The sequence below is a fragment of the Lonchura striata genome, chromosome 31 (assembly GCF_046129695.1).
Source record: "Lonchura striata isolate bLonStr1 chromosome 31, bLonStr1.mat, whole genome shotgun sequence".
NCBI lineage: Eukaryota > Metazoa > Chordata > Aves > Passeriformes > Estrildidae > Lonchura > Lonchura striata.
The window spans coordinates 5,903,742-5,931,440 of record NC_134633.1 but is presented as its reverse complement, the minus strand read 5'-3'; the positions used below and the strand labels follow the sequence as shown (position 1 = coordinate 5,931,440).

Genomic DNA, 27,699 nt, shown 5'->3' with positions numbered 1-27,699 from the left:
CCTTCCCAAAATCCCTCCCAAATCCGCGGTGCCGGTTGATGATTGGACTCGATGTCGCCCCAAAATCCTCTTCCCACTTGGGAGTTCGGATCAGGACAGGGAAATTCCGCTGGTCACGGGATGTTTCTCCACATCCAAACGTCGCTCAGCAAAAAAAAACCAAAACCACCCAAACACCCTAAATGCCGAGAATTTACAGGAAAATCCGTGCAAGGTGAGAGGAGCGGGAAGAGAGTTAGGGCTTTGCTTATAACTTGGGAAAAAGACACAACATCGATTTTATAAAACTCGTAGAACACAACCCCCAAAAGCCCCGATTTCTTTAATTATGGACGGGATTTTTGCACGGGTTTGGCCGCTCCGTTTCTTGGGGATGAGGCAATGGCGGCATTTCCGCGGAGTGCTCCGAAACCTGCCGAAGTTCTCCGGCTCGCTCCGAAGATTTCCGGAGGTTGCCGAAGGCGCGCTCGGAACGTTTCCGAAGGTTCCCGACGAGGCTGCCGGAGATGGACGAAGCGCACGGGGGGTGGCGGGAACGGCCGCCATGGGAGGAGGACGAGTCCATCTCAGCGTGGAAAGGAGGGGGGGACAACACGGCTTGTAGCACGCGGATTGTTCCCTCTAAAATCCGTGACCGCGGCCTCGCGCCGTCACACCGCGGTTAAATAACGGCATTAAGAAACAGCTGGGTGTTATTTTCTCCTGAGGGGCCGCGGGTAGCGGGAGAGGATTCGGTGCGTGTGTCCCACCCCCGGCCGGCGGGATGTGGAGCGGCGGCGGAGGGTTGCGCGGGCCGCCAGGGGGCGCTGTGAGTTCCGTGAGGGGCCGTGAGGGGTCTGGGGTTTGTGTGGGGGTTTGGGGGGTTTGGGGTTTGTGTGGGGGTTTGAGGGGTTTGGGGTTTGTGAGGGGGTTTGGGGTTCGTGAGGGGCTTTGGGGGGTTTGGGGTTTGTGTGGGGGTTTGGGGGGTTTGGGGTTCGTGAGGGGGTTTGGGGTTTGTGTGGGGGTTTGAGGGGTTTGGGGTTTGTGTGGGGGTTTGGGGTTTGTGAGGGGGTTTGGGGGGTTTGGGGTTTGTGTGGGGCTTTGAGGGGTTTGGGGTTTGTGTGGGGGTTTGGGGTTTGTGAGGGGTTTGAGGGGTTTGGGGTTCGTGAGGGGCTTTGAGGGGTTTGGGGTTCGTGTGGGGGTTTGGGGTCCGTGAGGGGGTTTGAGGGGTTTGGGGTTCGTGAGGGGGTTTGGGGGGTTTGGGGTTTGTGTGGGGGTTTGGGGTTCGTGAGGGGGCTGGGGGTTTTTGGGGATCCTGAGGGGCTCTGTGGGACCCTCAGAGGGTTTTTGGGGATCCTGAGGGGTTTTTGGGGATCCTGAGGGGCTCTGTGGGACCCTCAGTGGGTTTTTGGGGATCCTGAGGGGTTTTTGGGGATCCTGAGGGGCTCTGTGGGACCCTCAGAGGGTTTTTGGGGATCCTGAGGGGTTTTTGGGGATCCTGAGGGGCTCTGTGGGACTCCCAGAGGGTTTTTGGGGATCCTGAGGGGCTCTGTGGGACCCTCAGAGGGTTTTTGGGGATCCTGAGGGGTTTTTGGGGATCCTGAGGGGCTCTGTGGGACCCTCAGAGGGTTTTTGGGGATCCTGAGGGGTTTTTGGGGATCCTGAGGGGTTTTTGGGGATCCTGAGGGACTCTGTGGGACCCTCAGAGGGGATTTAGGATCCTGAGGGGCTCTGTGGGACCCTCAGAGGGTTTTTGGGGATCCTAAGGGGTTTTTGGGGATCCTGAGGGGCTCTGTGGGACTCTCAGAGGGTTTTTGGGGATCCTGAGAGGCTCTGTGGGACCCTCAGAGGGTTTTTGGGGATCCTGAGGGGTTTTTGGGGATCCTGAGGGGTTTTTGGGGATCCTGAGGGGCTCTGTGGGATCCTCAGAGGGTTTTTGGGGATCCTGAGGGGCTCTGTGGGACTCTCAGAGGGTTTTTGGGGATCCTGAGGGGTTTTTTGGGATCCTGAGGGACTCTGTGGGACCCTCAGAGGGTTTTTGGGGATCCTGAGGGGTTTTTGGGGATCCTGATGGGCTCTGTGTGACCCTCAGAGGGTTTTTGGGGATCCTGAGGGGCTCTGTGGGACCCTCAGAGGGTTTTTGGGGATCCTGAGGGGTTTTTGGGGATCCTGAGGGACTCTGTGGGACCCTCAGAGGGGATTTAGGATCCTGAGTGGCTCTGTGGGACCCTCAGAGGGTTTTTGGGGATCCTGAGGGGTTTTTGGGGATCCTGAGGGGCTCTGTGGGACTCCCAGAGGGTTTTTGGGGATCCTGAGGGGCTTTGTGGGACTCCCAGAGGGTTTTTGGGGATCCTGAGTGGCTCTGTGGGACCCTCAGAGGGTTTTTGGGGATCCTGAGGGGTTTTTGGGGATCCTGAGGGGCTCTGTGGGACTCCCAGAGGGTTTTTGGGGATCCTGAGGGGTTTTTGGGGATCCTGAGGGGCTCTGTGGGACCCTCAGAGGGGATTTAGGATCCTGAGGGGCTCTGTGGGACTCCCAGAGGGTTTTTGTGGATCCTGAGGGGTTTTTGGGGATCCTGAGGGGTTTTTGGGGATCCTGAGGGGCTCTGTGGGACCCTCAGAGGTTCTCGGGGCCGCGGCGATGGTGGAGAAGGACGAGTCCAGCGCCGGCGGCATCAGCGAGGAGGAGGCGGCTCAGTACGACCGCCAGATCCGCCTCTGGGGGCTCGAGGCCCAGAAACGGTCCGTGGGGCTGGGGGGGTCCTGGGGGGTCCCTGTTTGGGCTTTGGGGGGTGCTGTGGGAGGGGTAAGAGCCTTGCAGGAATTATAGGAGCTCTATAGGAGCCCTGAGAGGGCTCTATAGGGGCTCTTGGGGGTCCTTGGGGGGGTCTGGGGGGTTCCTGTAGGGGTTGGGGGGGTCCCTGTAGGGGTCTGGGGGTTCCTGTAGGGTTATGGGAGGTTCCTATAGGGGTCTGGGGGGTCCCTGTAGGGGTCTGGGTGGTTCCTATGGGGGTCTGGGGGGTTCCTATAGGGGTTGGGGGGGTCCCTGTAGGGGTCTGGGGGTCCCTGTAGGGGTCTGGGGGGTTCCTGTAGGGGTCTGGGGGGTTCCTATAGGAGCTTGGGGGTCCCTGTAGGAGTCTGGGAGGTTCCTATAGGAGCTTGGGGGTCCCTGTAGGGGTTTGGGGGTCCCTGTAGGGGTCTGGGAGGTTCCTATAGGAGCTGGGGGGGTCCCTCTAGGGGTCTGGGGGGGTTCCTTTAGGGGTCTGGGGGTCCCTATAGGGGTCTGGGTGGCTCCTATGGGGGTCTGGGGGGTTCCTATAGGAGCTTGGGGATCCCTGTAGGGGTCTGGGGGGTTCTTATAGGAGCTGGGGGGTCCCTGTAGGGGTCTGGGTGGTTCCTATGGGGGTCTGGGTGGTTCCTATAGGAGTTTGGGGGGGTCCCTGTAGGGGTCTGGGGGGTTCCTATAGGGGTCTGGGGGGTCCCTGTAGGGGTCTGGGGGGTCCCTGTAGGGGTCTGGGGGTTCCTGTAGGGGTCTGGGGGGTTCCTATAGGGGTTGGGGGGGTCCCTGTAGGGGTCTGGGTGGTTCCCATGGGGGTCTGGGTGGTTCCTATAGGAGTTTGGGGGGGTCCCTGTAGGGGTCTGGGTGGTTCCTATAGGAGTTTGGGGGTCCCTGTAGGGGTCTGGGTGGTTCCTATGGGGGACTGGGTGGTTCCTATAGGAGTTTGGGGGGGTCCCTGTAGGGGTCTGGGAGGTTTCTGTAGGAGCTTGGGGTCCCTGTAGGGGTCTGAGGGTCCCTGTGGGGGTCTGGGGGGGTTCCTTTAGGGGTCTGGGGGTCCCTGTAGGGATCTGGGGGGTTTCTATAGGAGCTTGGGGGTCCCTGTGGGGGTCTGGGGGTCCCTGTAGGGGTCTGGGGGTCCCTGTAGGGGTCTGGGGGTCTCTGTAGGGGTCTGGGGGTCCTTCTTTGGTCTCGGGGGTCCCGGTGGGGTCTGGGGGTCCCTCTTTGGTCTCGGGGGTCCCGGTGGGATCTGGGGGTCCCTCTTTGGTCTCGGGGGTCCCGGTGGGGTCTGGGGGTCCCTCTTTGGTCTGGGGGTCCCTCTTTGGTCTCGGGGGTCCCGGTGGGGTCTGGGGGTGCCTCTTTGGTCTCGGGGGTCCCGGTGGGGTCTGGGGGTGCCTCTGTCGGGTTCTGGGTTCCCGCTGCCGTTCTTTGGGGTCGATCCCGAGGGTAAATCCGACTTTTCCCGGATGTCCCCACAGGCTGCGGGCGTCGCGGGTGCTGCTGGTGGGGCTGCGCGGGCTGGGGGCCGAGGTGGCCAAAAACCTGATCCTGGCCGGGGTCAGGGGCCTCACCCTGCTGGACCACCAACAGGTGAGGGCACACCTGGGGGCACACACCTGGGCACACCTGGGGGGAGGGAACACACCTGGGGACACCTGGACACAGCCTCATCCTGGCCGGGGTCAGGGGCCTCACCCTGCTGGACCACCAACAGGTGAGGGCACACCTGGGGACACACCTGGGGGAAGGGAACACACCTGGGGGCACACCTGGGCACACCTGGGGACACACCTGGGGGGAGGGAACACACCTGGGGACACACCTGGGGACACACCTGGGGGAGGGAACACACCTGGGGGCACACCTGGGCACAGCCTCGTCCTGGCCGGGGTCAGGGGCCTCACCCTGCTGGACCACCAACAGGTGAGGGCACACACCTGGGGACACCTGGGGGGAGGGAACACACCTGGGAACACACCTGGGCACACCTGGACACACCTGGACACAGCCTCATCCTGGCCGGGGTCAGGGGCCTCACCCTGCTGGACCACCAACAGGTCGGGGCACACCTGGGGACACACCTGGGGACACCTGGACACACCTGGGGACACACCTGGGGACACACCTGGGGACACCTGGACACACCTGGGGACACACCTGGGCACACCTGGGCACAGCCTCGTTCTGGCCGGGGTCAGGGGCCTCACCCTGCTGGACCACCAACAGGTGAGGGCACACCTGGGCACACACCTGGAGGAGCCCCAAAATCTTGGAATTTCATCATCTCCATCCATGGGGTTTTCTCCCTCAGGAACATCCCCAAAATCTGGGAATTTCATCATCTCCATCCATGGAGTTTTCTCCCAAAATCTGGGGATTTCATCGCCTCCATTCAGGAGGTTTCCCCCCTCACAAACATCCCCAAAATGTGGGAATTTCATCCTCTCCGTCTGATGGGGTTTTCTCCCTTGGGAACAGCCCCGAAATCTGGGAATTTCATCACTTCCATCCCTGGGGTTTTCCCCCAAAATGTGGGAATTTCATCACTTCCATCCCTGGGGTTTTCCCCCAAAATGTGGGAATTTCATCATCTCCATCCCTGGGGTTTTCCCCCAAAATGTGGGAATTTCATCAGCTCCATCTCTCAGGAAAACCCCCAAAACGTGAGAATTTCATTGCCTTCATCCGTGGCTTTTTCTCCCAAAATTTGGAAATTTCATTATTTCCATCCTTGGGTTTTTCCCTGTCACAAACATCCACAAAATGTGGGAATTTCATCACCTCCATCCCTCAGGAACACCCCCAAGACATGGAATTGCATTGCCTTCATCCCTGGCTTTTTCTCCCAAAATTTGGGACTTTCATCCTGTCCACACCTGGGTTTTCTCCCCGCACAAACAACGCCAAAATCTGGGAATTCCTGTTCCTGCTCCCCAAAATGTGGGAATTCCCGTTCCAGGTGTGTCCCGAGGACAGCCGGGCTCAGTTCATGATCCCCAAACTCTGGGAATTCCCGTTCCCACTCCCCAAACTCTGGGAATTCCCATTCCAGGTGTGCCCCGAGGACAGCCGGGCGCAGTTCCTGATCCCCAAATTCTGGGAATTCCCGTTCCCTCTCCCCAAACTCTGGGAATTCCCGTTCCCACTCCCCAAACTCTGGGAATTCCCATTCCAGGTGTGTCCCGAGGACAGCCGGGCTCAGTTCCTGATCCCCAAACTCTGGGAATTCCCATTCCTGCTCCCCAAACTCTGGGAATTCCCATTCCAGGTGTGTCCCGAGGACAGCCGGGCGCAGTTCCTGATCCCCAAATTCTGGGAATTCCCATTCCTGCTCCCCAAACTCTGGGAATTCCCGTTCCAGGTGTGTCCCGAGGACAGCCGGGCGCAGTTCCTGATCCCGGCGGGGTTTTTGCTCCCCAAACTCTGGGAATTCCCGTTCCCACTCCCCAAACTCTGGGAATTCCCATTCCAGGTGTGCCCCGAGGACAGCCGGGCGCAGTTCCTGATCCCCAAATTCTGGGAATTCCCGTTCCCTCTCCCCAAACTCTGGGAATTCCCGTTCCCACTCCCCAAACTCTGGGAATTCCCGTTGCAGGTGTGTCCCGAGGACAGCCGGGCTCAGTTCCTGCTCCCCAAACTCTGGGAATTCCCGTTCCCACTCCCCAAAATCTGGGAATTCCCGTTCCAGGTGTGTCCCGAGGACAGCCGGGCGCAGTTCCTGATCCCCAAACTCTGGGAATTCCCATTCCAGGTGTGTCCCGAGGACAGCCGGGCGCAGTTCCTGATCCCGGCGGGCTCGCTGGGCCGGAATCGCGCCGAGGCCTCGCTGGAGCGGGCGCAGAGCCTCAACCCCATGGTGGAGGTCAAGGCGGACGCCGAGAGCGTGGAGAGCAAACCCCACGAGTTCTTCACCCAGTTCGACGCGGTGCCCGCGGGGCTGCCCCCCATTTTGGGGGGTGGTTTGGGGGGGATTGGCACGGGTTTGGGGGGATTGGCACGGGTTTGGGGGGATTGGCACGGGTTTGGGGGGATTGGCACGGGTTTGGGTGGGGTTGGCACGGGTTTGAGGGGATTGGCACGGGTTTGGGGGGATTGTCAGGGGTTTGGGTGGGTTTGGGAGGGATTTTTATGGGTTTGGGGGGATTTGGCACGGGTTTGGGTGGGGTTGGCACGGGTTTGGGGGGATTGGCACGGGTTTGGGGGGATTGGCACGGGTTTGGCGGGATTTGGCATGGGTTTGGGGGGATTGGCACGGGTTTGGGGGGATTGGCACGGGTTTGGGTGGGGTTGGCACAGGTTTGGGGGGATTGGCACGGGTTTGGGGGGATTGGCACGGGTTTGGGTGGGGTTGGCACGGGTTTGGGGGATTGGCACGGGTTTGAGGGGATTGGCACGGGTTTGGGGGATTGGCACGGGTTTGAGGGGATTGGCATGGGTTTGGGGGGATTGGCACGGGTTTGAGGGGATTGGCACGGGTTTGGGGGGGATTGGCACGGGTTTGGGGGGATTTTGGGGTAGAATCCCCCCATTTTGGGGTAGAATCACCCCACTTTAAGGTAGAATCCCCCCATTTTAGAATACAAATCCCCCATTTTGGGATAGAATCCCCCTTTTTGAGGTAGAATCACCCGTTTTGAGGTGAAATCAACCATTTTGGGGTAGAATCCCCCATTCCGATGTGGAATCCCTCATTTTGGGATAGAATCACCCGTTTTGAGGTAGAATCACCCGTTTTGGGGTAGAATCCCCCATTTTGAGGTGAAATCAACCATTTTGGGGTAGAATCCCCCATTCCGATGTGGAATCCCTCATTTTGGGATAGAATCACCCGTTTTGAGGTAGAATCACCGTTTTTGAGGTAGAATCCCCCATTTTGAGGTAGAATCCCCCATTTTGAGGTGAAATCAACCATTTTGGGGTAGAATCCCCCATTCTGATGTGGAATCCCCCATTTTGGAATAGAATCCCCCCATTTTAGGGTGGAATCTCTCATTTTGGAGTAAAATCTCCCCATTTTGAGGTAGAATCATCCCATTTTGAGATGGAATTCCCCCGATTTTGGGGTAGAATCCCCCATTTTGAGGTGGATTCCCCCCGTTTTGGTGTAAAACTACCCCGTTCTGGGCTAGAATCACCCAATTTTGGGATGGAATCCCCCATTTTGGGATAGAATCCCTCCATTTTGGGGTAAAATCCCCTTCTATCCCAAAACATCAAACCACCCAACCCCATCCCACTCTTCCCCCTGCCCCATTTCGGCTTTTCCCCCGTGAAACCCCCCGAAATCCGGGGCTGACACCCCAAATTTCCCCTCCAGGTGTGCCTCACCTGCTGCTCCCGGGAATCCATGGTGAGGATCAACCAGATCTGCCACAAAAACGGCATCAAGTTCTTCACCGGCGACGTGTTCGGCTACCACGGCTACATGTTCGCTGACCTGGGCGAGCACGAGTTCGTGGAGTGAGTTTTGGGGCAGGACCCCCCGAAATCCCGGGATTTTGGGGTGCTCCTGCTGGAATTCCCGGCGTTTTCCGTCCTCAGGGAGAAGCCCAAGGTGGCCAAGGTGAGCACGGGGGTGGAGGATGGACCCGAGGCCAAACGGGCCCGGCTGGAGCCGGCCGAGACCACCATGGTCAAAAAGGTCAGTGGGGACGTGACCCCAAAATCCAAATCCTGGGATGGACCCAAAAATCCTGGGATAAACCCCAAAATCCTGGGATAGATTCCAAAAATTCTGGGATAAACCCCAAAATCACACCCCAAACGGGCCCGGCTGGAGCCGGCCGAGACCACCATGGTCAAAAAGGTCAGTGGGGACGTGACCCCAAAAATCCAAATCCTGGGATGGACCCCAGAATCCGGGGATAGACCCCAAAATCCTGGGATAGATTCCAAAATCCTGGGATAAACCCCAAAATCCTGGGATAAACCCCAAAATCCTTGGATAGATTCCAAAAATTCTGGGATAAACCCCAAAATCCTGGGATAAAATCTGGGATAGACCCCAAAATCCCGGGATAGACCCCAAAATCCTAGGATGGACCCCAAAAACTCTGGGATAGACCCCAAAATCCTGGGATAGACCCCAAAATCACACCCCAAACGGGCCCGGCTGGAGCCGGCCGAGACCACCATGGTCAAAAAGGTCAGTGGGGACGTGACCCCAAAATCCAAATCCTGGGATGGACCCCAAAAACCCTGGGATAGACCCCAAAATCCTGGGATGGACCCAAAAATCCCGGGATAAACCCCAAAATCCTTGGATAGACCCCAAAATCCCGGGATAAACCCCAAAATCCTGGGATAGATTCCAAAATCCTGAGATAAACCCCAAAATCCCGGGATAGACCCCAAAATCCTGGGATAAAATCTGGTATAAACCCCAAAAACTCTGGGATAGACCCCAAAATCCTGGGATAAAATCTGGTATAAACCCCAAAAACCCTGGGATAAAGCCCAAAATCCTGGGCTAGACCCCAAAATCCTGGGATAGACCCAAAAACCCTGGGATAGATCCCAAAATCTTGGGAATGTTCCCTGGGAATGTCCCCAGATGCCACCAGGAGCAGCTGCTGATCCCGGGGGAATTCCTGGGGATCCATTTTTGGGATTCCAGAGCCCTGGAATGGGGCTGGGCCGGGCTTTGTCCCGGAGAATTCCCAATTCCTGTTCCCTGAAATCGGGAGAATTCCCAATTCCTGTTCCCTGAAATCGGGAGAATTCCCAATTCCCTAAACCCAGAAATCGGGAGAATTCCCAATTCCTGTTCCCTGAAATCGGGAGAATTCCCAATTCCCTAAACCCTGAAATCGGGAGAATTCCCAATTCCTGTTCCCTGAAATCGGGAGAATTCCCGATTCCTGTTCCCTGAAATCGGGAGAATTCCCAATTCCTGTTCCCTGAAATCGGGAGAATTCCCAATTCCTGTTCCCTGAAATCGGGAGAATTCCCAATTCCCTAAATCCTGAAATCGGGAGAATTCCCAATTCCTGTTCCCTGAAATCGGGAGAATTCCCAATTCCCTAAACCCTGAAATCGGGAGAATTCCCAATTCCTGTTCCCTGAAATCGGGAGAATTCCCAATTCCCTAAATCCTGAAATCGGGAGAATTCCCAATTCCTGTTCCCTGAAATCGGGAGAATTCCCAATTCCCTAAATCCTGAAATCGGGAGAATTCCCAATTCCTGTTCCCTGAAATCGGGAGAATTCCCAATTCCTGTTCCCTGAAATCGGGAGAATTCCTATTCCCTGAAATTGGGAGTTTCCATTTTTCTCCACACCCAAAATCTCATTTTTTTGCCCCAAAAGAGGCTGCAGTTCTGCCCGCTGTGGGAATTGCTGTTTTTCCCCCCCAAAAGACCCAAAATCCCGTTTTTTTGCCCCAAAAGAGGCTGCAGTTCTGCCCGCTGTGGGAATTACTGTTTTTCCCCCCCCAAACACCCAAAATCCCATTTTTTTGCCCCAAAATCCCATCTCCTGGAATTCTACCAGGCTCATTGAGTTTTTCTTTTCCCCCCACACCCAAAATCCCCTTTTTTTGCCCCAAAATCTCAGTTTTTTGCCCCAAAAGAGGCTGCAGTTCTGCCCGCTGTGGGAATTGCTGTTTTTCCCTCCCAAACACCCAAAATCCCTGTTTTTTGCCCCAAAAGAGGCTGCAGTTCTGCCCGCTGTGGTAATTGCTGTTTTTCCCCCCCAAAGACCCAAAATCTCCATTTTTTTGCCCCAAAATCCCGTTTTTTTGCCCCAAAAGAGTCTGCAGTTCTGCCCGCTGTGGGAATTGCTGTTTTTCCATCCCCAAACACCCAAAATCCCCGTTTTTTTGCCCCAAAATCTCCGTTTTTTGCCCCAAAAGAGTCTGCAGTTCTGCCCACTGTGGGAATTGCTGTTTCCCCCCCCCAAACACCCAAAATCTCCGTTTTTTGCCCCAAAATCTCCGTTTTTTTGCCCCAAAAGAGGCTGCAATTCTGCCCGCTGTGGGAATTGCTGTTTTTCCCCCCCAAAGACCCAAAATCTCCGTTTTTTGCCCCAAAAGAGGCTGCAGTTCTGCCCGCTGCGCGAGGCCCTGGCCGTGCAGTGGCGCGGGGAGGCGGCGGCGGCGGCGCTGCGGAAAACGGCCCCCGACTATTTCCTGCTCCAGGGTGAGTTCCCGCGGGTTTTCCCCAAAAATACCGGGGGTTTGGGAAAAAATAGCATTTTGGGGGAAAAAATCCCATTTTTGAGCAAAAACCCCTCATTTTTGGGAAAAAAAAAATTCAATTTTGGGAAAAAACATCTCATTTTTGGAAGAAAAAAGTCTCATTTCTGGGGAGAAAAAAATCTCATTTCTGGGGAAAAGAAATTTTATTTTTGGGAGAAAAAAATCTCATTTTTGGGGAGAAAAAAATCCCATTTTTGGGGAAAAAAATCGCATTTTTGGGAAAAAAAATCGCATTTTAGGGAGAAAAAAATCTCATTTTTGGGGAGAAAAAGTCACATTTTTGGGAAAAAAAAAATCTCATTTTTGGGGAGAAAAATCTCATTTTTGGGAAAAAAATCTCATTTTTGGGAGAAAAAATCTCATTTTTGGGGAGAAAAAGTCACATTTTTGGGAGAAAAAAAATCTCATTTCTGGGGAAAAAATCCCATTTTGGGGGAAAAAAATCTCATTTTTGGGAAAAAAAAATCTCATTTTTGGGAGAAAAAAATCTCATTTTTGGGGAGAAAAAGTCACATTTTTGGGAAAAAAGTCTCATTTCTGGGGAAAAAAATCCCATTTTGGGGAAAAAAAAAATCTAATTTTTGGGAAAAAAAAATCTCATTTTTGGGAGAAAAAAAATCTCATTTTTGGGGAGAAAATTCTATTTCTGGGGGGGCGGGGGGAAATCCCATTTCTGGGGGAAAAAACCCCACATTTTTGGGAGAAAAAGTCTCTTTTCTGGGGAGAAAATGTCATTTCTGTGTAAAAAAAAAATCTTATTTCTGAGGGGAAAAAATGGCATTTCCGGTGGAAAAGAATCCCATTTCTGGGGGGAAAAAAAATCCATTTATGGGGAGAAAACTCATTTCTGAGGAAAGAGTCTCATTTCTGGGAGAAAAAAATCTCATTTCTGCAAAAAAATTAAAAATCTAATTTCTGGGGAGAAAATGCCATTTCTGTGGGGAAAAAATGGCATTTTTTGGGGAAAAGTTCCCATTTCTGAGGGAAAAAAATCTCATTTTTGAGGGAAAAAAGATCACATTTCTGGGGGAAAAAATTATTTCTGAGGGAAAAAATCTCATTTCTGAGGGAAAAAAATCTCATTTCTGGGAAGATAAAAAATCTAATTTCTGGGGCGAAAATGCCGTTTCTGGGGGAAAAATGTCACAATTCGGGGGGAAAAAAATAAAAGTGTTCCCAAGGTCCTTGTCCCTGTGTCCCGGTGACGGTGACGGTGACACAGGGACAGTGACACGGTGACGGTGACACAGTGACAGTGACACAGTGACAGTGACACAGTGACAGTGACACAGGGACAGTGACACGGTGACGGTGACACAGTGATGGTGACGGTGATGGTGACAGTGACAGTGACACGGTGACAGTGACAGTGACACAGTGATGGTGACGGTGATGGTGACACAGTCACAGTGACACGGTGACAGTGACACAGGGACACAGTCACAGTGACACAGTGACACAGGGAAAGTGACACGGTGACGGTGACACAGTGATGGTGACGGTGATGGTGACACAGTGACACAGTGACAGTGACAGAGTGACACAGTGACAGTGACACAGTGACACAGTGACAGTGACAGTGACAGTGACAGTGACACAGTGACGGTGACACGGTGACAGTGACACAGTGACAATGACAGTGACAGTGACAGTGACACAGTGACGGTGACAGTGACAGTGACACAGTGACAATGACAGTGACAGTGACACAGTGACAGTGACACAGTGACGGTGACAGTGACAGTGACACAGTGACAATGACAGTGACAGTGACACAGTGACAGTGACACAGTGACGGTGACACGGTGACGGTGACACGGTGACGGTGACACGGTGACGGTGACAGTGACAATGGCAGTGACACAGTGATGGTGACGGTGATGGTGACACAGTCACAGTGACACGGTGACACAGTGACACAGTGACACAGTGACAGTGACAGTGACAGAGTGACAGTGACACAGTGACAGTGACAGTGACACAGTGACAGTCACACTGACACTGACACAGTCACACTGACAGTCACACTGACACTGTCCCCGCAGTGTTGTTACAGTTCCGCACGGACACCGGGCGGGACCCCAGTCCCCGCAGCGCCGCTGAGGTGACACTGACACAGTGACACAGTCACACTGACAGTCACAGTCACACTGACACTGTCCCCGCAGTGTTGCTACAGTTCCACAGGGACACCGGGCGGGACCCCAGTCCCCGCAGCGCCGCCGAGGTGACAGTGACACTGACACAGTGACACTGACAGTCACACTGACACAGTCACACTGACAGTGACACTGACACAGTGACAGTGACAGTCACACTGACAGTCACACTGACACAGTCACACTGACACAGTCACACTGACACTGACAGTCACACTGACAGTCACACCGACACTGTCCCGCAGTGTTGCTACAGTTCCGCACGGACACCGGGCGGGACCCCAGTCCCCGCAGCGCCGCCGAGGTGACACTGACAGTGACACAGTCACACTGACACAGTCACACTGACAGTGACAGTGACACACTGACACAGTCACACTGACAGTGACACTGACAGTCACACTGACACTGTCCCGCAGTGTTGTTACGGTTCCGCACGGACACCGGGCGGGACCCCAGTCCCCGCAGCGCCGCCGAGGTGACACTGACAGTGACAGTGACACAGTCACAGTCACACTGACAGTCACACTGACAGTCACACTGACACTGACACTCACACTGACACTGTCCCGCAGTGTTGCTACAGTTCCGCACGGACACCGGGCGGGACCCCAGTCCCCGCAGCGCCGCCGAGGTGACACTGACACAGTGACACTGACAGTGACAGTGACACACTGACACAGTCACAGTCACACTGACAGTGACACTGACACTGTCCCGCAGTGTTGTTACAGTTCCGCACGGACACCGGGCGGGACCCCAGTCCCCGCAGCGCCGCCGAGGACTCGCAGCGCCTCCTGCGGCTGCGCCGGGAAGTGCTGGAGGCGCTGGGGGTGGGGACGCAGCTGCTGCCGGACACCTTCCACAGGTGAGGGGACACCTGCACAGGTGAGGGGACACCTGAGGGGACACCTGAACAGGTGAGGGGACACCTGAGGGGACAGGGGACACCTTCCACAGGTGAGGGGACACCTGCACAGGTGAGGGGACACCTGAACAGGTGAGGGGACACCTGAACAGGTGAGGGGACACCTGCACAGGTGAGGGGACACCTGAACAGGTGAGGGGACACCTGAACAGGTGAGGGGACACCGAGGGGACACCTGAACAGGTGAGGGGACACCTGAACAGGTGAGGGGACACCTGAGGGGACAGGGACACCTTCCACAGGTGAGGGGACACCTGAGGGGACACCTGAACAGGTGAGGGGACACCTGAACAGGTGAGGGGACACCTGCACAGGTGAGGGGACACCTCAGGGGACACCTGAACAGGTGAGGGACAGGTGAGGGACAGGGACACCTTCCACAGGTGAGGGGACACCTGCACAGGTGAGGGACAGGTGAGGGGACAGGGACACCTTCCACAGGTGAGGGGACACCTGCACAGGTGAGGGCACAGGTGACGGACAGGGGACACCTGAACAGGTGAGGGGACACTGAGGGGACAGGGACACCTTCCACAGGTGAGGGGACACCTGGACAGGGAGGGGACACTTCACAGGTGAGAGGACAGGTGAGGGCACACCTGGACAGCTGAGGGGACACTTACACAGCTTTTAAGCAGCTTTTTTGGGGTTTTTAGCAGCTTTTTTGGGGTTTTAAGAACCTTTTTTGGGGTTTTAAGCACCTTTTTTGGAGTTTTAATAACCTTTTTTGGGTTTTTTAGCAGCTTTTTTGGGGTTTTAAGAACCTTTTTTGGGTTTTTAGCAGCTTTTTTGGGGGTTTTAAGAACCTTTTTTGGGGTTTTAAGCAGCTTTTTTGGGGTTTTAAGCACCTTTTTTGGGGTGAAACCTCAGTGTTTCCTCCCAATCCTTTCAGACCTGAACCCTGGGGATTTTTTGGTCCCCCCCTCCCATTTTTTGGGGTGAACCCCCCCGATTTTGGGAATTTTTTGGGGTTTTTTTGGGCTTTTAAGAATTTTTTGGGGGGTTTTAAGCACCTTTTTTGGGGTTTTAAGCACCTTTTTGGGGGTTTTAAGCACCTTTTTTGGGGTTTTAAGCAGCTTTTTGGGGGTTTTAAGAACCTTTTTTGGGGTTTTAAGCAGCTTTTTTAGGGTTTTAAGAATTTTTTGGGGTTTTAAGCAGCTTTTTTGGGGTTTTAAGCACCTTTTTTGGGGTGAAACCTCCGTGATTCCTCCCAATCCTTTCAGACCTGAACCCTGGGGATTTTTCGGTCCCCCCCTCCCATTTTTTGGGATGAACCCACCCGATTTTGGGGATTTTTTGGGGTTTTTTTGGGGTTTTAAGCACCTTTTTTGGGGTTTTAAGCACCTTTTTTGGGGTGAAACCTCCGTGATTCCTCCCAATCCTTTCAGACCTGAACCCTGGGGATTTTTCGGTCCCCCCCTCCCATTTTTTGGGGTGAACCCCCCGATTTTGGGGATTTTCCTGCTCAATTTTCCCCTTTTTTTCCCCCTTCCAGCTTCTGCTTCTCGGAGATGGCGCCGGTGTGCGCCGTGGTCGGGGGCGTGCTGGGCCAGGAGGTGGTCAAGGTACGGCCTGGGGGGATTCTGGGGGGATTTTGGGGGGTCTGGGGGATTTTGGGGGGTCCCCAAATCCCCCCTCTGACCCCCCCTGTGTCCCCCCCAGGCTCTGTCCCAGCGGGACCCCCCCCACAACAATTTCTTCTTCTTCGACGGCGTCAGGGGCCAGGGCATGGTGGAGTGCCTGGGACCCCCGAAATGAGTCACCCCCAAATTTGGGGAGGGGGTTTGGGGGGTCCTGAACCCCCCCAGGGGCACCCCAAATCCTGGAGGGGGTTTGGAGTGCCTGGGACCCTCGAAATGAGGCACCCCAAAATTTGGGGAGGGGGCTTGGGAGGTCCTGAACTTCTCCATGGGCACCCCAAAATTCGGGGAGGGGGTTTGGGGGGTCCTGAACCCCCCCCCAGGGGCACCCCAAAATTTGGGGAGGGGGTTTGGGAGGTCCTGAATCCCCCCCGGGGGCACCCCAAATCCTGGAGGGGGTTTGGAGTGCCTGGGACCCCCGAAATGAAGCACCCCAAATTCGGGGAGGGGGTTTGGGGGGTCCTGAACTCCTCAATGGGCACCCCAAAATTTGGGGAGGGGGTTTGGAGTGCCTGGGACCCCCGAAATGAGGCACCCCAAATTTGGGGAGCGGGTTTGGGGGGTCCTGAACCCCCCCAGGGGCACCCCAAAATTCGGGGAGGGGGTTTGGGGTGTCCTGAACCCCCCCAGGGGCACCCCAAAATTCGGGGAGGGGGTTTGGAGTGCCTGGGAACCCCGAAATGAGGCACCCCAAATTTGGGGAGGGGGTTTGGGGTGTCCTGAACCCCCCCCAGGGGCACCCCAAAATTTGGGGAGGGGGTTTGGAGTGCCTGGGAACCCCGAAATGAGGCACCCCAAATTTGGGGAGGGGGTTTGGGGGGTCCTGAACCCCCCCCCAGGGGCACCCCAAAATTTGGGGAGGGGGTTTGGGAGGTCCTGAATCCCCCCCGGGGGCACCCCAAATCCTGGAGGGGGTTTGGAGTGCCTGGGACCCCCGAAATGAGTCACCCCCAAATTTGGGGAGGGGGTTTGGGGGTCCTGAAGTCCTCCATGGGCACCCCAAATTTGGGGAGGGGGTTTGGGGTGTCATGAACCCCCCCAGGGGCACCCCAAAATTTGGGGAGGGGGTTTGGAGTGCCTGGGACCCCCGAAATGAGGCACCCCAAAATGTGGGGAGGGGGTTTGGGGGGTCCTGAACTCCTCAATGGGCACCCCAAATTTGGGGAGCGGGTTTGGGGGGTCCTGAACCCCCCCAGGGGCACCCCAAAATTCGGGGAGGGGGTTTGGAGTGCCTGGGACCCCCGAAATGAGGCACCCCAAAATGTGGGGAGGGGGTTTGGGGGGTCCTGAACCCCCCCCAGGGGCACCCCAAAATTTGGGGAGGGGGTTTGGAGTGCCTGGGACCCCTGAAATGAGGCACCCCAAAATGTGGGGAGGAGGTTTGGGGGTCCTGAACTCCTCAATGGGCACCCCAAAAATTTGGGGAGGGGGTTTGGGGGGCCCTGAACTCCCCCAGGGGCACCCCAAAATTTGGGGAGGGGGTTTGGAGTGCCTGGGAACCCCGAAATGAGGCACCCCAAAAATTTGGGGAGGGGGTTTGGGGGTTTTGGGGTCCCTCCGCCGGGTTTGGGGGGGCTGGAAGGGTTAATAAAGAATTTCCCAGAAAATCCTGGCTGATTTTGGGGTCGGAATTGGGGCGGGGGGACTCCCAGAGACCCCAAAAACGGGGGGAACCCCAAAATTCGGGGACTCTGCAATCCCATAGACACCCCCGAAATCCTGTAAGTCCCCCCTCAAATCCCTGAGACCCCCAAAACCTCATAAATCCCCCAAAATCCCCCAAAATCCTATAAATGCCCCAAATCCTATAAATGCCAAAAATCCTATAAATGCCCCAAAACCCCCCCAAAATCCCAGACCCCAAAACCCCATAAATCCCCCAAAATCCTGTAAGTCCCCCCTCAAATCCCAGAGATCCCCCAAACCTCATAAATCCCCCAAAATCCCCCAAAATCCTATAAATGCCCCAAATCCTATAAAGGTTCTTAAACCCCATAAATGCCCCAAATCCTATAAACCCCCCAAAATTTTATAAACCCCCCCAGACCCCATAAATCCCCCAAAATCCTATAAATGCCCCAAAATCCTATAAATGCCCCAAATCCTATAAAGGTTCTTAAACCCCATAAATGCCCCAAAATCCTATAAACCCCCCAAAATTTTATAAACCCCCCAAAATCCTATAAACCCCCCAAAATCCCACAGACCCCCAAAACCCCATAAATCCTCCAAAATCCTATAAATGCCAAAAATCCTATAGATGCCCCAAAATCCCACAGACCCCAAAAACCCATAAATCCCCCAAAATCCTATAAACGCCTCAAAACACATAAACCCCCCAAAACCTCATAAACCCCCAAAATTCCAAAACCCCCCAAAATTCCGAAATCCCCCAAAATCCCATAAACCCCCCAAAATCCCAAAACCCCCCAAAATCCCATAAACCCCCAAAACCCCCCAAAATCCCAAAACCCCCCAAAATTCCAAAATCCCCCAAAATCCCAAAACCCCCCAAAATCCCATAAAACCCCCCAAACCCCACAAAATCCCAAAACCCCCCAAAATCCCATAAACCCCCCAAAACCCCCCAAAATCCCAAAACCCCCTAAAATCACATAAAACCCCCAAAATCCCATAAACCCCCCAAAATTCCAAAACCCCCCAAAATCCCTAAACCCCCCAAAACCCCCAAACCCCCCAAAATCCCATAAAACCCCCCAAAACCCCCAAAATCCCATAAAACCCCCAAAGTGTTAAATCGCTTTTATTGCAAACAAAGGTACAAAAAACGGGGACCCCCCCCCCCAAAAAATTCCTGTACAGCCCCCCCGAATCCATGTACAGACCCCCAAAATGTACAGAAAAAACCCCAAAATGTACAGAAAAACCCCAAAAATGTACAAAACGCCCCAAAAATCTACAGCGCCCTATGTACAGCCTATGTACAATGTACAGCATGTACAGCCCCGTTTTGGGGGGGTTCGGGGCTTTTTTGGGGGTCCCCCCCCCCAACCCCGCCCGGGGGGGGGGTCCCCAAAATCCCCCCTCCCCCATAGATCCTGTACACCCCAAAAAACCCCAAAAAACCCCAAAATCCCCCATTTTCAGCCCATTTACACCCCGGGGGGTAGAAGGGGAAATTTGGGGGTCCAGGGGTGGTTTGGGGGTGAACCCCCCCAAAAAAAAATTTGGGGGGTGGTCCTGACCCCCCCCCCCGGCACCATTTTGTTGGGGGGGGGGGGTCCCCTTTATTTTGCCCCTTAGAAAAGCCTAAAATTTTAAATTTACACCCCAAAATTTTAAATGTACACCCAAAATTTTAAATGTACACCCCAAAATTTTAAATTTACACCCAAAAATTTAAATGTACACCCCAGATTTTAAATTTACACCCCAAATTTTAAATGTACAGCCCAAATTTTAAATGTACACCCCAAACTTTTAAATGTACACCCCAAACTTTAAATTTACACCCAACCTTTGAATTTACACCCAAAATTTTAAATTTACACCCAAAATTTTAAATTTACACCCCAAAATTTTAAATATACACCCCAAACTTTGAATTTACACCCCAAATTTTAAATTTACACCCAAAATTTTAAATGTACACTCCAAAAATTTAAATGTACACCCCAAATTTTAAATTTACACCCCAAATTTTAAATGTACACCCCAAATTTTAAATTTACACTCCAAAAATTTAAATGTACACCCCAAACTTTAAATTTACACCCCAAAAATTGAAATGTACACCCCAAACTTTAAATGTACACCCCAAATTTTAAATTTACACCCCAAAAATTGAAATGTACACCCCCTAATTTACACCATTTACAAACCCTTTTTTTTTGGGGGGGGGGGGGGGGTGGTGGGTACCCCCCTTCCCCCCCCTTTCCCCCCCCCCCATTTTTAGGGCTCCCATCCCAATTTTGGGGACCCCCTCCCCAATTTTGGGGACCCCCCTAAACCCTCCCCCCCTCCCCAGTGAATAAATTACCCCAAATAAATAAAGCCAAGGGGGGGGTTGGACGCTACCAACTCCACTTTGGGGGGGGGGGGTTGTGCTTTGTGCTCCCTTTGAATTGGAGGTTCCCCCGCGCTCCCCGCTGCTCCGTCAGCGTCGCGCGGGTTCCTCCCGCTGTCCTCCAGGTGTTCCAGGTGTTTTCCAGGTGTTTTCCAGCGGTTTTCCAGCGGTTTTCCAGCGGTTTTCCAGCGGTTTCCCAGGTCAGTTCCCGCCCCTGGCCGCCAGGGGCGCTGCGGGCGCGTTGCCGAGCCAGGGCGCCACCCAGCGGAAGAGCGGCCCCCAGAAGAGCCGGCGGCGCTGCGGGACGAGCCCCGTTCCGTCCTTAATTAGCGCCGCTAATTAGCGCCGCCAATTAGCGCCACCCACCCCCCTCAGCCCCCCAAACCCAGCCCTACCGCTGGCGCCCGCAACGGTGCGGCTGCCATGGGGGGAAAAGGGGATTTTGGGGGGGGTTTCGCACCCCAAAAATGGGGGTTCGGCTGAATTTTGGGTGGTTTTGTTAAAAGTTTGGCGGCTCCTCCACTATATTTTTGGGGGTTTTCTTGTGGGTTTTGGGGTTTCCCGATACGTTTTTGGGGGTTCGCCTTTGATTCCAGCCTGTCACACCCACCCCAAATCCAGCCCCGGCAGCGGGAGTGGAGCAGGAATGGGGGGAAAAAAGGGAATTTTGGGGGTGTCCCGCCCCATTTTGGGTGTCCTTGTGGAATTTTTGGGGCTTTTCCCCGAAATTTTGGGGGTTCCCTCGAATTTCAGCCTCTCCCAGCCCACAAAATGAAGTTTTGGGAGTGGGAGTTGGAGGGATGGAGCTGGGATGGGGGAAAAAGGAATTTTGGGGGGAATCCCACCAAAAAAAGTGATATTCAGCCTCATTTGGGGTGTCCTTCTGAAATTTTTGGGGTTCTTTCCTAAATTTTGGGGCGATTCTCCTACATTTTAGGGGTTTTCCTCAATTCCAGCCTCTCCCACCCCCCAAATTCCAGTCCTGGCAGTGGGAGGTGCAGAGGTGGAGCTAAAACGGGGAAAAAACTGAATTTTGGGGCTTTTCCCCCCAAAAACGTCACCTCAAGGGGTGCGCCCCGCCCAATTTTGGGTGTCCCCACTAAATTTTAGGGCGTCTCCTCCAAATTTTGGGCTGTTCTCCCAAATTCCAGCCCCCCCCCACCCTCCAAAATCCAGCCCCGGGAGAAGAAATTGGGGGGAAAAAATGAATTTTTGGGGTTTTCCCCTAAAAAAGTAACCCCGGGATGTGTCCTGTGTAATATTGGGGTGTCCCCCCCAATTTTTGGGGTGCTCTCACTGAATTTTGGGGTTTTCCTGTCAATTTTGGGAGGCCCCAACCCAAAAAAAAAGCCTGAAAAAACATCCAGAGTGACACCACGAATGGGGGGGAGGTGGTGGGAAATTTTGGGAAATTTTCAGTTCCCACCCAAATTTTGGGGTGTCCCCCGTCCAATTTTTGGGGTGCACCTCCAAATTTTGGGATAACACCAGCAAGGAGCCGAGAGGGACACCAGAAATGGGCGGGGGACAGAATTTTTTGGGGTCCTCCCCCAAATGTCTCACACCCCACCCAAATTTTTGGGGTGCACCCCTCAAAATTTGGGATAATCCCATCGGGTTCCCCTCCAAATTTCCCGTTTCCCACCCGAATTTTGGGTACCCCCTCCAAATTTTTTAGTTCTCCCTCAAATTTTGGGCTGTCACGCCCCAAATTTTTCAATCTCCACCCAAATTTTTGGGTTCCCACCCGAATTTTTGGGGTGCACCCCGCCGGTTTTGGGATAATCCCAGCGGGGAGGAGTTTTGGGGAGTCCCACCCGAATTTTTGGGCTCCCACCCGAATTTTTGGGGTGCACCTCCCCGGTTTTGGGATAATCCCAGCGGGGAGGAGTTTTGGGGAGTCCCACCCGAATTTTTGGGGTGTCACCTCCCCAGTTTTGGGATAATCCCAGCGGGGAGGAGTTTTGGGGAGTCCCACCCGAATTTTTGGGTTCCCACCCGAATTTTTGGGCTCCCACCCGAATTTTTGGGGTGCACCTCCCCAGTTTTGGGATAATCCCAGCCGGGAGGAGTTTTGGGGAGTCCCACCCGAATTTTTTGGGTTCCCACCCGAATTTTTGGGGGTGCACCTCCCCGGTTTTGGGATAATCCCAGCGGGGAGGAGTTTTGGGGAGTCCCACCCGAATTTTTGGGTTCCCACCCGAATTTTTGGGGTGCACCCCCCCGGTTTTGGGATAATCCCAGCGGGGAGGAGTTTTGGGGAGTCCCACCCGAATTTTTGGGCTCCTACCCGAATTTTTGGGCTCCCACCCGAATTTTTGGGGTGCCCTCACCTGGCGCTCGTGGCTGTGCTGGAAGGCGTCCCCCAGGAGCCGCAGGCGCGCCCCCAAAATCTGCTCGGGGCCGGGGGGGGCGGCGGGGGGCCCGTTGGGGACGGGACCCCCCTCAATTTGGGGGGTCCCCCGGGGCTCCGAGGGGCCGAGATCACCTGGGGGGAGGGGAAAGGGGGGGCAGGGTGAGCCACGCCCCCCCCCCAATATTTTGGGGGGGTCAAGGTGAGCCACGCCCCCCAAAAAATGTGTGGGGAGGGGGTTGGGGGCACCCTAAAAGTGAGGAGCCCACCCCAAAAGGAATTGGGGAGCCCCCCATTAATTGGGACCCCTCCCCATTAATTGGGACCCCTCCCCAAACTGAGAGTGCCTCCCTATAAATTGGGGACCCCCCATAATTGGGACCCCTCCCCCAAAAACTGGGACCCCTCCACAGAAATTGGGGGGGACCCCCCCCCACGGGAATTGGGGACCCCCCTAAATTGGGACTCCTCCCCCAAAAACTGGGACCACCCCCATAAATTGGGGACTCCTCTCCATAAATCAGGACCCCCCCCCATAAATTGGGGACCCCCCCATAATTTGGGACCCTTCCCCATAAACCAGGACCACCCCTATAATTCGGGACCCCCCCCATAAATTGGGGATCCCTCCATAAATCGGGACCCTCCCCATAAATCACGACCCCCCCCACAAATTGGGGACCCCCCCCATAATTCGGGACCGTTCCCCATAAATCGGGACCCCCCCAATAAATCAGGACCACCCCCATAATTTGGGGACCCCCCCCATAATTTGGGACCACCCCCATAATTTGGGACCCCCCCCATAATTTGGGACACACCCCCATAATTCGGGACCCCCCCCATAATTCGGGACCGCTCCCCATAAATCGGGACCCCCCCCCAATAAATCAGGCCCACCCCCATAATTTGGGACACCCCCCCATAACTCGGGACCCCCCCCATAATTTGGGACCTTTCCCTATAAATTGGGACCCCCCCATAATTCGGGACCACCCCCATAATTCGGGACCCCCCCCATAATTCGGAACCGTTCCCCATAAATCGGGACCTCCCCCAATAAATCCGGACCACCCCCATAATTTGGGACTCCCCCCCATAATTCGGGACCACCCCCATAACTCGGGACCACCCCCATAATTTGGGACCCCCCCCCCATAATTTGGGACCTTTCCCCATAAATTGGGACCCCCCCATAATTCGGGACCCCCCCAATAAATCAGGACCACCCCCATAATTCGGGACCCCCCCCCCATAATTCGGGACCGTTCCCCATAAATCGCGCCCACCCCCCCTAAATGGAGACCCCCCCCCATCACTCACCGTGCGCTCCCACCCGTAGATCCCAAAATCCGGGGGGGTCCCGGGGGGGTCCCCGCAGCTGAGGCGCGTGGGGGAGGGGCGGGAGTCGCGCGTGGGGGGTCGCCCCCCGCCCCCCCCGCAGGCGGGGTGCGAGGGGAGGGGGGCTGGGGGCTCCCCGAGGGTCCCTTCCCGCAGCGGTCTGGCCATCGCTCCCGGGGGGCTCTGGGGGTGGGGGGGACACCCCAGTTTTAGTGTGGGGGGGTTGAGAAAATTTGGGGGGGGGTCTTCACACCGCCCCCCCCCCCCAAAAAAACACAGCAGCGCGGCTCGGCCGGCAGGGGGCGCGCTGCGGGCGGCGCTGTTTGTAAACAAACCGGGCTGCGACCCCCGCGTGCCCCCCCAAAATCCACCCCCCAAAATCCACCCCGCACCCCCCCCGGGTCCTCCCCCCACCCAAAAAAACCCCCGGGAGGGTCCCCTCCCCCCCCGGCCATGTGCGGTGTCCGCTGCCCCCCCCCCCCCACGACCCCCCCTCACCTGTCCCCGTGTCCCCCCCCCCCCGTGTCCCCTCCCTGTCCCGCTCACCCCCCCCCCCACCCCAAATTTGGGGACCCCTCCTCAATTTTGGGACCCTCCTCTATTTGGGACTCCCCCCCCTCCCCTCCTCCCCAAAATTGGGGATCCCTTTCAATTCGGGGACCCCCCCCTCAATTTGGGGGACCCCCCCTCAATTTGGGGACCCCCTCCATTAAGCACCCCCCCCCCCACTCAATTTTTGGGCACCCCCCCTCTATTCGGGGACCTCAATTTTTGGGACCCCCCCGAGTAAATTTTGGGGACCCCCCCCCCCCGTGAATTTTGGGGACCCCCCCCCCCCTCCCCTCCGGGCTGCGCCCCCTCCCCTGTCCCGCGTGGGTCCCTCCCCCCCTTTCCCCTCCCAACCCCAGCGACCCCCCCTCAACCTCAGCACCCCCCCCCAATTTTTACGCACCCCCCTCAATTTCTGGGGACCCCCCTCAATTTCACGACCCCCCCCCTCAATTTCACGACCCCCCCCTCAATTTTTAGAGCGCTCCCCCCCCCCCCCCAAGTGCCCCCCCCCCCCCCCCAACCCCTCCCCCCACCCCGGGGGGGTCTCCCCCACCCCTGGGTGACCCCGGGACCCCCCCGGGACCCCTCCCCACTCACGGAGCCGCATGAACCGCTCGGGACGGGCGCGATCGGCACCGGCGGCACCGGCGGAGCGCCACGCCCACCCGTGACGTCACCGCCCGCCCGTGACGTCACCGCCCCGCCCCGCCCCGGACAAGTTTCGGGCTTGTGCGGCCGCCACTTTTTGGGGGGGGGGGGGGGGGGGGGGGGGAAGGGGGATCCCCCTCCCCAAATTGTGTCCCGCCCCACTTTGGGAAAATCACGAGGTTTCACCCCCCCCCCCCACCAAAAAAAAATATTTTAAAAAATTTTGGGGCGCTTCCCCCCCCAAAAAAATCCCCGACGGGACACCCGCCACCCAAAAATAAAATAAAGTGAGACCCCCCCCCCCCCACTCCTCCCACCCCCAAATTCGGCCAAACTCCGAAAATTCTCCCCCCCCCCAACCCCAAAATTCCGACCGGTCTAAATCGCGCCCCCCCCCCTCCCCAAATTCTCACACAGCCCAAAAGTGCGATTCCCCCCCCCCAAAATTAACGACCCCCCACCCCAAAATAACCCCCCACCCCAAAATAAATCCCGTCCCGCACCCCAACAGTGCGACCCCCTCCCCAAAACAACCCCCCCCCCAATTCCAGGGGTGCCGCACGTGGGTTCCCCCCCCCCTCCCCAAAGCCGGGGGTCCCTCCCCGCCCCCACTCGGGGTTTTCCCGCCCCCTCCCCACTTTTGGGGGGGGGTCCCGGGGCGGCCGCAGCCACTCAGCCGCCGCCCCCCGCCCCCGTTTCCAGGCGAAGCTGCGGCCGCCGCCGCCCCGGTAACAGCGGGAAGGTCCAACCAGGCGCCGCCGCCGCCGCCAGGCCCCGCCCGCGACCCCCGGGACCCCCCCAGCACCCCCCCAAAAAACGGGGCTGGGGTCACCCCTGACCTTTGACCTCTGACCGAGGGGGGCTCCCCCCACTCCGTCCCCCCCCCCCCCGTTCCTTCCCCCCCCCCTTGGGCGGCGGCGGCGGCCACGCCCCCCCGGGCCGCGCGCTGCCGCGCCCGCGCCGCGATTGGTCGGCGGCGCGCGGGGAGCGGCCAATCGGAGCGCGCGGCGGTTGCTGTCTCCAGCGGAGCGCGGGAGAGAGAGCGCGGGAAAAAGGGGGGGGGGGCGGGGACAGGTGAGAGGGGACAGGGAGGGACAGGTGAGAGAGTGACAGGTGAGAGAGTGACAGGTGACAGAGGGGACAGGGACAGGTGAGGGGACAGGGACAGGTGAGAGAGTGACAGGTGACAGAGGGGACAGGGACAGGTGAGGGGACAGGGACAGGTGAGAGAGTGACAGGTGAGAGAGGGGACGGACAGGGACAGGTGAGAGAGTGACAGGTGAGAGGGGACAGGGACAGGTGAGAGAGTGACAGGTGAGAGGGGACAGGGACAGGTGAGAGAGTGACAGGTGAGAGGGGACAGGGACAGGTGAGGGGACAGAGACAGGGACAGGTGAGAGAGTGACAGGTGAGAGGGGACAGGGACAGGTGAGGGGACAGGGACAGGTGAGAGAGTGACAGGTGAGAGAGGGGACAGGGACAGGTGAGAGAGTGACAGGGGACAGGGACAGGTGAGGGGACAGGTGAGAGAGTGACAGGTGACAGAGGGGACAGGGACAGGTGAGAGAGGGGACAGGGGACAAGTGAGAGGGGACAGGGACAGGTGAGGGGACAGGTGAGAGAGTGACAGGTGACAGAGGGGACAGGGACAGGTGACAGAGTGACAGGTGACAGAGGGGACAGGGACAGGTGAGGGGACAGGACAGGTGAGAGAGTGACAGGTGAGAGGGGACAGGGGAGAGGTGGGACAGAGGACAGGTGAGACGGGAGAGGGGACAGGGACAGGTGAGACAGGGACAGGTGAGAGAGGGGACAGGTGAGACGGACAGGTGAGGTGACAGGTACAGAGGCACAGGCACAGGTGTGGCCTGGACTCAGCTGTGGGCAGCACCCCACAGGTGTTGGTACAGGTGTCGGTACAGGTACAGGAACAGGAATGGTATCGATACAATCACACACCGGTACAGGTGTCAGTACAGGTGGTACAGGTGTTGATACAGGTGTCAGTACAGGTGTCAGTACAGATGCCGGTACAGGTACAGGAACAGGTACAGGTACCGGTATTGATACAATCACAGACACAGGTACAGGTGTCGCTACAGGTACGGGTACCGGTATTGATACAATCACAGACACAGGTACAGGTGTCACTACAGGTACAGGTGTCACTACAGGTACAGGTACCGGTATTGATACAATCACAGACACAGGTACAGGTGTCACTACAGGTGTCAATACAGGTGTTGGTACAGGTACCGGTATCAATACCGGTACAGGTACAGTTGCACCTACAGGCATCCCTGTAGATCCCCCCCAGTTCCCCCAGTTCCTCCCAGTTCTGCCTCAGTTTCCCCCATAGATCTTCCCAGTTTCCCCCCAGTTTCCCCCCACTCTCCCGCCCAGTTAATCCCAGTTTCCACCCAGTTATTCCGAGTTATTCCAATTTCCCCCCCAGTTATTCCCAGTTTCCCGCCCACTTTCCCCCCAGTTCCCCGCCAGTTATTCGCTGTTTCCCCCCCCAGTTATTCCCAGTAATTCCCAGTTTCTCTCCAAGTTCCCCCCCAGTTATTCCCAGTTTCTCTCCAAGTTCCCCCCCAGTTATTCCCAGTTATTCCCAGTTTCCCCCCCCAGTAATTCCCAGTTTCTCTCCAAGTTCCCCCCAGTTATTCCCAGTTCCTCCCCTGTTTTCCCCCCAGTTATTCCCAAATTCCCCCCCAGTTATTCCCAGTTATTCCCAGTTTTCCCCCAGTTATTCCCAGCCCGCCTGGCCCCGCCCCCGGCGCCGCGCGCGCCCCGGCTCAGCCAATCAGCGGCCGCGGCCGCGGCCAGAGCCTCAGCTGCCATGGAGACAGCCGGGGGCGGGGCCAGCGAGGCCACGCCCATTGCCTGCCCGGGACACGCCCACAGTGGGCGGTGCGAAGGAGAGCCACGCCCACAAAGGGAGGGGGAGAGGCTGGGCCGGGGACACGGGGGGACAGACGGACAGGGGGACAGAGAGGGGACAGAGGGACAGACGGACAGGAGGGACAGAGAGGGGACAGAGGGACAGGGGACAGACGGACAGACAGACAGGGGGACAGACGGACAGACGGACAGAGGG

General features: G+C 56.4%; 1 protein-coding gene across 1 annotated transcript; it reads left to right on the top strand.

Moving 5' to 3' along the window:
- Positions 1 to 807: 807 nt before the first annotated feature.
- On the top strand, positions 808 to 15,917 carry SAE1 (SUMO1 activating enzyme subunit 1). The gene is made up of 10 exons (XM_077789139.1): positions 808 to 841; positions 2,600 to 2,720; positions 4,233 to 4,344; positions 6,506 to 6,679; positions 8,072 to 8,214; positions 8,296 to 8,395; positions 10,787 to 10,892; positions 13,834 to 13,978; positions 15,534 to 15,603; positions 15,701 to 15,917. The coding sequence occupies exons 2-10, from the start codon at positions 2,620 to 2,622 to the stop codon at positions 15,794 to 15,796; spliced, it is 1,047 nt and encodes a 348-aa protein (XP_077645265.1). The 5' UTR covers positions 808 to 841; positions 2,600 to 2,619; the 3' UTR covers positions 15,797 to 15,917.
- Positions 15,918 to 27,699: the final 11,782 nt, after the last annotated feature.